The sequence below is a fragment of the Lathamus discolor genome, chromosome 9 (genome assembly GCF_037157495.1).
Source record: "Lathamus discolor isolate bLatDis1 chromosome 9, bLatDis1.hap1, whole genome shotgun sequence".
Classification (NCBI taxonomy): domain Eukaryota; kingdom Metazoa; phylum Chordata; class Aves; order Psittaciformes; family Psittacidae; genus Lathamus; species Lathamus discolor.
Window position 1 is genome coordinate 5942476 of NC_088892.1, and position 12138 is coordinate 5954613.

The 12138-nt window shown below is 40.4% G+C and overlaps 1 protein-coding gene across 1 annotated transcript in view; it reads right to left on the minus strand.

Annotated features, from left to right (window-relative positions):
- Nucleotides 1-12138, minus strand: part of AMMECR1 (AMMECR nuclear protein 1) — a 76663-nt gene that overhangs the window by 12559 nt on the left and 51966 nt on the right. The window contains exon 3 of the mRNA XM_065689996.1: nt 5235-5349. Within this exon, the coding sequence (XP_065546068.1) occupies nt 5235-5349 (115 nt within the window). The remainder of the gene's footprint in view (nt 1-5234; nt 5350-12138) is intronic.

Sequence of the window (12138 nt, forward strand, 5' to 3'; positions counted from 1 at the left end):
CAAAATCTGCAAAATATTAGATTCTAAATTCTACACAACTGTTCTGCATAGTAGTGATAGCGTAGTACTCATGAGAAACTAACCAGAAACACTAGTGACGTATTAAGTATGACCCAACATTCAAGCAGCCGGAATTGCATTGGACTGTATGTTTCCCATTAACCATTTAAATGGACTTTTAGGCTCATGTCTGTAGAAGAGAAAGATGTAGAGCAGAATGAATAAGGCAACACAACTGCACCCACAATTCCTTTGGTTGTGAAGATTTCGCAGCATTCTGTGAAGCAGGAATTCCAACTGTGTAGCTAAGTAGTACTCCTAGTCCAGTACAAATGGCTTTTCATTGTTTAGCTCCAGTTAATCAAAACCAGGCCTGAGCTAAATAAATGGAAAGCCACACACAAACGAAATAAGGATGATCCACACCAAGACCGGCATGGGCACAGTCAGGAATTTGACTTCCTCAAGGGACCGATGTTCTTGTATTGGTGAGAACCATTGTGAAATTTCCTAAAGTACTCCTCTCAAAGGTGGAAGGTAAGGGCTAGGTACCTGTTTGGAAGGCATTAGCTACAGGACAGCCCTTACTGCCAGCACACCAGTTAAACAGCGACAAACTGTGCCTGCCTCCCAGTTCTACCAGTAAAGGCATTCACCTAACCACAGGATGAACCAGGTCAGGCTGTTCTGGGTTATGGCTGATCCTCCTACATACTTACGGTTTGTCAGCTCAGTCTTTGAACAGCAGCAGGCTATAAACATTTCCAAACAAAAGGCTGGCTTGACAGGACAAGGGGTGATGGCTTTAAACTGACAAGAGGGGAGAGAGAAAGGAGTTCTTAGGCACAAGTTCTTCCCTGTGAGGGTGCTGAGGCACAGGCACAGGGTGCCCAGAGAAGCTGTGGCTGCCCCATCCCTGGCAGTGCTCAAGGCCAGGTTGGACAGGGCTTGGAGCAACCTGCTCTAGTGGAAGGTGTCCCTGCCCATGGCTGGAGTTGGAACTGGATGAGCTTTAAGGTCCTTTCCAACACAAACCAGTTTGGGATTCTGTAACTTGCACGGTATTCCTTTTGATTCTACATAACACAGTAACTTTCCCCTTTATTTACCTAACTAGTACTGTGGAAATAGCTGCATACAAACTTGTCTGGAGATGGAGCAGTTCAAAGTGATTACTGCTGCTTATTAGAAGCTGACCCCACTTTTTATTAGCTGAACTCTACAGCTTTTTAGCCCCCACGTTTGTAGCAAATATTCTGGCTTCTTTCTGATAGTCCTTAGTAGGGCTTAAATATGACATGCTGATTTAACAAAGGAGGCTAAAGACTACTCACAGGAGATACGCTCTCCACTTGATGGCAGGCATTCTTTTTTAAATGAATCATTTATTTACATACATGAAATCACTGAATATCATCCAAAGAGAATAAAATATTGAGATCAAGACTCTTTCTTCTAAGGAATACAAGCTGCAGGAGTTGCTGGTGCCGCTGCACTTCTAAGAAGGAAAAGAACTTCCACAACCCTTAAATGTACTAACTTTGTAACAATAAAAAGCCACCTTTCGGTCAACAACTCAGTTTGCTACAACTGTTTAGGCTAATATTTAAACCAGAGCACACAGGCTAAAGGCCTTTTGTATCAACACAGCAAGCAATTCTGCAGGTTTGACTTCACTGAAGAACAGCAACTTCAGGGCAAAGATCTCTTTCAAGGTATTTTAAGGAAGAGCCTCTGGTCAATTCTAGTTAGTTATTACCTTGGTGGAATTAAAATCATGTTTTCCAAAAAGTTTCTAATTACATACAATTACAATGTTCATGATGTTTTAATTAAAAAATGGGGAGAGGACCTGAGTTAGCAAGACAGGCTTTACCTTCAAGCAACCCCCCCCCAGATTCTTCATTAAATTAATGAGAAAATCAGTTAGAAAGGTGTTCAGTTGCTGTAACATGAAATAGAGAGGGAATGAGTAGAGGCACTTTGCTTTTCTCTTATGTATTTCTAGAACACTCTCTCAAGGAGGCAGAGCCAGAAGCACCGAAACTGGAATTGCAAGACCTACAACCTGATCATACCTTATATACACCGCTTGTGGGATCTGAATGCACTTACTGGGCATTCTGATTGTAGGCTCATTTACCCTAATGGCAGGCCTACAAGCTCCACAAACCAGATGATCTTTCTAAAGGACCCAAAGCCATGGTACCTCACAGCAGCAATCTATTCAAGCTCTTCTACATTCCTTCTTGTGGGGTGCTGCTAACTACACACAGAGTTCCAAGCACAGCATGAGATGCAAGTGCATCTGCATTAGGAATGAACAACAAAACTGGAGACACTAGTTCATAATTCCCAGTATTCATTTCAAAGCCCTACATCTGTTCAATTACTACAGTGCGCTGCAATTCACATCAAGTCCCACGTAAGTAAGAATGCCAAGTAAAATATAACTTGCATGCTCATGAACCATGGCATGGAATTAGTCCTATAAAGGTGTGCACTTTCTCCTAGCTACTTTAATAAAAGGTGGAAATAGCAAATTGAAAAATCACATGGGAGCTAAGAGCAGTCTATTCCTATCTCACTTGGCTGAAGCTTCTGTTGCAAAAGGATCTCACATTGCTTTTGACAACTGACATATTGTTTTCATTCAGGAAGATAATTCATTAATTAGAGAACAGAGTATCTACACTCTGCTTCACCATACAGGAGACACTCCTGAGCTGGGTTCTTCACATGATCTTGTATCAAAGCCACCAGACCACTGGGAGTCATCTGAGTTGGCAATTTTGAAATACTGTGACATCTTGTCAGCAACCTGCCGAATTGCCCCCTCAGGATCATCAGTAGCATCAGACCTACAGAAATAAGGTCTCCTAACCAGGGTGACGTTTTTCAGGGCGATCTTAGCATTATACAAGACAGAAGACACAGAATCTCTCCGTACGTCATACTCTATAGACATCCCGAAATGTCCTTTTGCCATTGATATTGCATAACTGCAGCTCCTTTAAAGGAAACACAGATGATGTAAGCTATCCACTGACAGGAGCACAAACAGTGATGAATCGCTCCTTTAAAGACTAACAACTACAAATTTTATCTTCCCCATATTTATATACACAACCCCCACAGCTCTTTTACATGGAAAGCTTGTGGATCATCCACAGCTGTATATGATACAATCATTAAAAAACCTTAAATGAAATAGGAGAGCGAAACTAAGCAAATGGATAACACAAAGACTGTTCTATTTTTGACCCTTCCACTCTTCCGTCATAAGCCAGGGCTTTCCAGTAAGAAGATCATAAGAACCCTTAAAATCAGTCAGAACTGAGCAAGACTACAGTTCTGCACTGAGCTTCTTTACAGTTGTTAAAGTCTCAAGGACTTTGCACCAAGATACAGAAAGGACATAGAAAATAAACCCCTCCCGTGTTTCATACAAGAATTAGTCATGAATCAGAAGTCTTCCAAGGAACAAAATCAAAAATAGTCTTTCTGAGGTAGAGTGTAGGTTTAAACTCAGGCTTTGGCTTCAGCTTCTCTTGTAAGAAAGAATAGTTTGGCCATGTTAGAAGTTTATTACTGAGAGAATAAAGCAGCATCTAATAATATAGATAGACCACATGGAAAGAGCTAAATGCTATTTCATTATGCACCTGACATAAAGAGACATCTTCTGAGTGTATTCACAGTCTGACTTTTAATGAACTGTAATAAATGCAATGAAACTGAAAACATCACAGTGGTTACTATCAGAAGTCAACCTAATAAAGCAGAAAAATTCTACCACTTTTAATTTTGACTTCTAGTTTGGTTTAATATTAAAAGTCACTCCAGTTCTGATTACTTGAAAACGTTGCTTGAAGTGCTCTTAACGTCTCAGTGACAAGACAAGTTCCTTCTCTGAACAAAGCTCCGGGTTGGGATGCACAGGCAGTTCCAGCAAAGGTTTATTTCTGTCTGACATTACATAGAAAATGAATAATTCTGGTTCTGGTGAAAACGCTGATAAACCCCAAAGGAAACTTGCGTTCATCTTCTTCAGAATTACATACCAGAAGGTAAGGAGTCCTTGCCACTGTGAGGTGAACAGGAAATGCTTTCCTGTCAGATTTTCAGCTACTGTAAAATTCAGAATGCTGGGGTTACTGCGGGATACACCACTGTGATAGAGTGGGGCCTCTTACCATTTTAACAACAAACGCAATTGTGTTCAATATGCATTTGTTATATGGGAACATAACAGCAATGTCTTTTTCTCATCCTAAGTATTTAGTAGGACATGCTGTAACTGGTGTGGTGTCTGCCATTACAGCATGTCCACTATCATACACGACAATTTCAATTTCTATTTCATATTCATTCAAGTACAGACTCAAGAACAATACAACAGTTGCACTGACTGAGATGAAAAATTCATCTTAAGGTCAGTAAGTTGTTTTTTGCAAGTGTCTAATACCAAATAATTTGGCAAAAGCAGAAGAATACACAGTAACACCTCCTTCAGTACAGCTTCCAGGAAATCATTCTAAAAGCAGCCTTTGCTTCTTAATCTCTTATGCTGCTGTTCCAAAACAATGCCTGCAGGTTTCCTACAGCCTAACGATTAAAATGAATTCAGCTCCATGCTAGGAAAAACAAGAGCAATGATTTACTTGGCCTCACCGTACAGGGGCTTTGTGGGGTCTGTGCAGACCACCTGCTTTGGATGCAAAGAATGTTTTGGGAAAGATAAATGGCTCAGTCCTACAAGCTAAATAAGGGAGCTTGTTTTGGAACTGCAGGTTTTTGCAGTGCTTGTTTCAGAAGCATGCACCAGACTCTGAACTTTCATACTGAAACATCCCCTTTCCAGAATCAATGGCCTGATCTACCATGTTCCTGTAGTTCACTTGCTGCAAGAGAGGTCTTGGGACACCACCACTTGGACAATGCCTTGCTTGATGGAGCATTAGACATAAATACAGCTGTGCAGACCATTCTTATTCTGAGTAACTAAGTGAGCAAGAACAGAACTTGGTTCCACTTTCACAGCACAAATTTTTAAGGGGACAATTCTATCAAAAAGGATCTTTTCAATCTGTGCACAAAACAACATGCAGAAAGTGCAAAATATATAGTGACAACTACACTAAATATATGCTGCTGATTTCAATGGTGTGAGCTCTGCTATAGATGTACATGGTACGAAAGTAATTTTCTTAAAAGATACCTGACATCCTTACCTCCCAGTCCATGTAGTCACATACATCTTCAAAGTTAGTGAGTAGAGACACTGAGCAGAAAAGCCGTGGCAGCTCATCCCTCGTCATGGGGGGAAAACGACTATCTTTAAGGGCACTGTTGGAGACAAAACACAATTTCAAAGGATTTTTTTGTTTTTTTAATTAAAGTTCAAGGATCAAATGAATCAACTGAAAAGTGCAAAGGACAAAAAAACCCCAATGAAGTGATGACCAGTCTGATATCCAGCTGCCAGGGCCACACACACTGAGCACCATCCCCAGCTTTCTCCTTAGCCATTTGGTTCAGTACTCGGCTGGTGGTGTTCTGGGGCTGTTCCTTCCTGAGCTCATTTTGCTACTGTGACAATCTCACTAATGAAGCAGCAGAAAGGTTTTGGAATAAGTTACAAAAGCAACAGCTTTTTACCTGTAATTTAGGAAATCCCTTTCAAAAAGGATTAAAGTATACACCACAAAGTAGAGGGGGAAATTCTATAGCCTGTGATAACCAAACATACAACACAGGAATCAAACTGTAGAACTTAATTACCCAGTGAAAAAAAAATCCAAACAAGCAGAACATTCTCCCCAAAAGAGTAACATTCATGCTCACTGGCAAAGGTGAATATATAAAGGTAAAAACATCCAAGGGCTCTACGGAGCTGTAAAGCTACAGGACTCGAGGATGTTCTGCAAAGCAGATGTAACGATTAGTAACAGGGAAGCTTGCACACAGCTAAGCTAATCCTCAGGCTAACGCACTGCTCCACAGACAAACACGCACCTAACAAGGTAAAATCAGCACAGAGAGGAACTACCTGTGCACATGCCAGCACGCTTTGGCAAACAAAGCTGTTAACAGACAGCAAGCTGTACCACGAGTAAGAACATCTGTTAACAACCTACTTGCATAAGTTTGGTTAAGAACCAGTTAAATTGGAAAAGGGGAGGTTAAAGTGAGTATGGCATCTCCTAATTTTGTATTCTCGTAAGGTTTGAAATATGACATGTATGAATACAAACGTGCTCATCTCCAACAAAAACACTGCTCTGTAACTGAGCTTTTGGATGAGTAAAATACCATTTAAGAGAGTTACTGAAGTACTAGAAGTACTTCATGTGTCTCATCATTTCAGCTAACAATCAGATCATTCTTACTCGTTTTACCTGTCATACAGCCAGTGACTGCCATTAGCTGAGATCACCGCAGCCATGGCCATGGTGTTTAGAATATGGCTGAAGTCTCTGCATCAGATACCACTGTATTTTATAAAGAGTAATGTAACCTTATCAGAGCAGACCAAATAGGAACATGTAAGCAAAAAAATGTAAGGTTTAGCTAAAGGAAATCATCGTATGTATAACCAGAAACAGCTTCCCATCATGAATTAATACCATACACCGAAGAGTTAAAACAGAACCTGTATTTTCCTGGGGTGAGGGGAAGGCAGGTTTCTACCTAACTATGCTACAAGTGCAAAAAAGAACATAGTACTGGAACTTAGACTAGAAGCTCTTCCTCAAGCTTTGGTATTCTGACATTACAAAATAGGTCAGAAATTTCCACTTTCGTTATGAAGACAAATTCACTATATAACTAATTAACAGCAGGCCTACACTAGCCATTATTTAGGAGTAATTCTAGGCAACCCCAGTTAGAGTTGCCAAAGACATGAGAGAAGTAGTAATGGGAGTATACTCTGACCAAAGGGATAGCTCGAACCAGAAGTCCACAGAACTCAGTATTCAGTAATAATCGACAGCAGTTCACAAAATGAATGAACACAGTAAATATCCAGGGGTACTTCCCTGGAATACTCTCCAGGAATCCATCTCTTCATAGCTTAGGTGTTCTGAGCCAGAAATGGCATCTCTGCACTTAGAAGCAGTTTAATAAGTGCACACATTCACACTTCCCAACATTTCATCCCACCTTTTACTAAAAATTCCCTTCGGAAATCCCAATACTCTCCAAATCCATCACCACAAGTTTGCTTATATGCAAATTTCTCCTTTCCCCAAGGTGTGCTCTACCTGCATCATGTAACCAATCTATTTGAACCTACTGAAAAGCACCCAGAGACACAAGCATTATTAACCAACAACTGCGCACATGGATATTGCCCAAGCTTATTTAAAAACCTGGGGGTTTTCACAATTTATGCAACAATCTTACTATGCAAAACATTTCCCATACTGTAAAAATATACAGCTTTCAAAACGTTGCAGGGGGTTTTGCACCACTTGATAGCAGTATGCATACAACTTATTCCTGCTCACTGGAAATCTGCACTGGCATTACGAGACGAGAGAACACCCCTAATTTAACATACTTTTAAGTCATACAGAAACAAACATCATAGAGTGCATGCATAAGCCACATCTCAGCTCACCTGCTCACATGCTGAGATAATCATCTGAAACCAGACAGGTGAATTGTGACAAATGTGAAGAGTGATAAAAAGCCAAGATATGAAACCTTCATGTCAACACAGAGGAAGCAGAAAGGCGCACACGGAGGCACACACGCCTCAGGTGAACAAAGTAGTTTGGTTTTAGTGTATGCAAAGCACTGCAGTAATCATAGCAAGCTTAGCTGGCTAATTCCATTATTCAATAAAATGACACTGGCACAAATACCTTGCTTTCACCTACCTACCTCATGTAAGCTCCGATATTGTTATGAAACGATAGTGCCATTTCAGCTATACCTAGTTCCTTCAGAACTGCTGGGTGCTATTTTAGCTGTAAAGCCTGCTGAAGCACTGCTCCTGAACACCTTCGTGACTACACGCATCTGTGCACATACCCTGCATTAGCACTCACGCTGCTGAAGATCAGTGAGGTGGCTGGCAGAACTAGATCAGGGATTTGAGTAAGTCTCTGACACCATTGTGACTGATCAGTACTGAATACTGTCGGCCCTTCCCTGACTCCAGACCCCATATTACAATTTGTTATCATCTTTCCACACTGTCTTATCCCTGTAACAGAAGTAAACCCAAAATTTACCAGAGACATTTGTGTTTGCAAACAATCAGCAACAGGAACAAAACATGCCGAGGGCAGATGCCAACAAGAAATCCTTTCTGGTGCTGGCTAGCTACACCTGAAATACCCTGCCTACTAATGCAAAATACATGAACCCAAAATAGTCCAGCAGTTCTATCAGGTGCCAGCTTTAGAAGTACCTTAACACTTAATCATCCTGCCCTAATAAGTTTCATCCAAGTGCATCACACACTGCTTTAAAACTGGGAGACGTGTTGTAAGTGCTGTACCCTACAGTTGGAGTATCAGTCATCTTCTCAGTCATTCTATTATTTCTACCATGATTAAAACTCTAAAGTAAGTTCCAGACATGTTTTGAAAACTCAAAGAGTAGAGCAGGTATGTATCACTTGTCATAGATTAACTGCTTTCATTGTGGCTTTTCTTAATGCTTGGTTAGCAGACCTGTGTCAATGAGACGCTTCCCTTCGGAACTCAGCAATGATCCTTTAATCCTAAACTTTTATCTCTGTGGGTAGTGAATGAACTGCCATCTACTGACTGCTCTGATGATGTCAGTACAACAAGTGGAAGGTATCCATGGAATTACTCATGGGCAGCTGTCCACACTAGCTAACACACTGGCATCACCCTCAGAGACATCAGCAGATTTCAACACTTCCCAAGGACGGAAAAGCTTCCGTGAGCTTTTACTTGTATTGTTCCTGTTCCAGGAACAGTTTCTAGGGGCAGCAGTTTGGCACTTGGCATACTCTTCATAACCTCTCAAAGACATAGGTACCCACTGTCATGGGTACCTACTTGTCATGGTAGCATATCCCTCTCGGTGAGCAGCTCAAAGCAAGCATGAAATACAGACAAGCTAATGGATGCTTGTTTTCCTCAAAAGCTTGTCACTGGTCTGAGCTGTTCAGAGTGAAAAGTCACTGCATAACTGTGTGCTGGCATTCTTGATTAGTAGAGAAGACTTTGTTCTGCTTATCTGATGGAAGCATTAAGTTTGTAATATTAGAATGTGACTTTACAATCTTATTCAATGCCATGTTCTTCTGTTAATTCTCTATTAGAAAGACAAAAGGATACTTACAGAACAAAACCTGGCATATCACATACCAGTTTTAAAAAATATTAACTCCACAATTTCTCTGTTAAACTTAGAATTAAGGAAGAGTGAGTGAAAATAATTAGTAAAATAGGCTGGAAAAATCAGACAGAGCTCAAAATTACATTTAAAGAAAAAAATACTCATTTTAAAAGCATTTTCGAAACCATCTGCTCTTTATTTCTCACTGCCCAGAACTCATTTACATATATTGCTGCTGACTGCATGAAAGTACATGGTAAGGAAGAGTTGAAAAGGAGCAGTGCCAAGCCAGGGGAATTCCAGCTAGCCAATAAAAGGACATTAGTTTTTTCCACATGGAATTCTGCTCCTGGTTGAAAGTGAAGCAAGCAAAGTCAAAACTGAATCCTGTTCAAAGAAAACTATTTTTAGACACAAAATGCATGCACACACATGCAGGCCCTTTCTAGTTAAATATTTATGTGGTCTTGGGTATCCTACTAAGATCAAGGAATTGCCAGTCAAGGAAAAAACCAACAAAAAAACCCAAACCAAAGCGTTACTCAACTATCAGTTTTTCTGCAGCTGAGCAGTGCTACACAAATCTCAGCTTCTCCTCAACTGAAGTTTACTTCACCATAAGCTCTCCACAAATGTTTTTCAATAATTTCATTTTCCATGTACCACTCCTTGGATTTGGGAGAGAAAAAAAAAAAACCCTGCAAACACTTTACAGACACTGAGAATATTTAAACCAAAGGAAATTGCTCAAAGTTCCCATGACAAAGAGCATAAAATTCCGCAGAAAATGAAGTTACGGTTTGTATTCCTTAGGACTACATCTTGATTTTGTAAAATACCACCAGAGGCACTCTCTGAATCGTCAGAAATCGCAGTAGGAGCAGGTGAGCAAACTGCAGCGCATCACTGTGTTGTCTGGCTGTCATTTCGGTAGCCTCTAAAACTGGTTTGGAAAAAAAAGCTCGTCTTTAAGGACCAATGGCTCTGAAATGTGATGTGAGATGGATAACAACAGTAGGACACAAACTGGGGAGATAAGAAATAGCAAAGCTATGTTTCTCAGTTCAGAAGCGTCTGAAAATGTTTGTGGTTGAATTGACAGGACCCTTTGAAAAGGTTTGATAGCATGTAAGTATCAGAAACAGGAAAGAAGGATTTAAGTGCAGGTGAATGAAGGTATTAAATGAATGAAATTCTTTATTAACAATGACATTTCTCACTAAACCTCTTTGTTGGGGACAGTCGCGTCTACAGACCCAAACTAGAGAGAGGCCTTCAGCAAAACAGGATACAGTTTTGTACATTACTGGAAATTACTCTGGGGACTTAAACATGACACAGGGGAATGGAGATGCAAGGGAAGCTGTCAAACACTGGGCATGATATAAGTAATACTCACTTTTATAGGAAGTGTAAATGAGGCAGAGACATGAAGTGACTCATGCAATTTAGGAGGCTTGCACAGTGAGTCAGTGACAGGATCGAGAATAGCATCCAAGATCCCCAAATCCTAAAAATCTACTTTTTGTGACAGCCTCTTTCACAATCTGCTCTGCCTACCATGTAGGAACATAGCTCCCGGATGATTAATCAAAACAGGACTGATAAATATAGTCAAATTAATCCAATTTAGAACAATACATTTCCCATTGCCTTCTCAGTTCACTCTGCTATAGTCAATTTTCTCTTAACTATTTTCTGGTACTGAACACAGCTAACCCACGCCACAGTTTTTTAGCATCTAAACAATTCTTCAACTATCAGTAGAGTTATGAGAAATAGGCCAAAGATCTCATTTTACAAACTATTACTCTCTTGTGATAATCAGCATATTGGCGCTACTTTTAGATGGCAAGCAAAGGACTTGAATTCTCTCTGCTTGGAAACCCCCTCTTCATTTAGCTCAGTAACCAGAACCCTGAGACCTCCATTCTTTTACAGAGAAAGATGCGCTTAGCAGAACTACCTTAGAAAATGTATTTCACAAAGAGATGAACCTATATTGACAAACTGAGCCCAAAGGGCCTAGATACTGCTCTTCAGTGAACTCAAAACATGCTGAGATTAATGAGTGGCAAACTCACTGCAATTTAGGTAACAGCAACGAGATGACAGCAATCAGAGACACTTGGTGCCAACGTTTCAGTGGGGGGGAAAGTCAGTATCATTGACAGAAAAGGTCAATGTTCCTTTATTCCTGGGTTACTGACCAGTGACGTTAGTGATGATTTTTACTTTTTCATTCAGTAAGTTAAACAGGAAGAAATTAAGGAACACTTCAGCAGATCACCAGTATTTTCCTAATGAAAATCAGCTATCATAACTCAGTTTGGCAGAGACCAGAAAAAGCTGGCAGCTTCCAAGTCACGATGTGCAATCAATTTGGAAGCCAGAAAAGCAGGGCAGAATGTGCTCTTCTTCAGAAAGTGAAATTATTATGGGTAAAATTCTCCCAGCTTTCAGCATAAGAGATCAGAGCCTCACGCAACCCACACGACAGCGTGCCAACCACTCTCACTGACGACCAGCAGAGTTTTGCCAAATTAAATGAAGATTTCAAGGAGCGATTTACATGATCAAATCACCTGAATGCGAAGAAAAAGAAACGTATTTATACGGACTCTTTTTTTATGGTCATACTGGAAAAATGTCCAGGAAACAAAACAACTGTGACTGACGTGTTTTTCCTGAACCCTCCCTTACATTTGGGAGACAGAAAGGGAAAGAACAACATTTATGCTTCCTGCACATCACGTTGCTAAGTGGCAGGCACCGGGTAAAAAAAGAAATACACACTTGTTGTGTGGC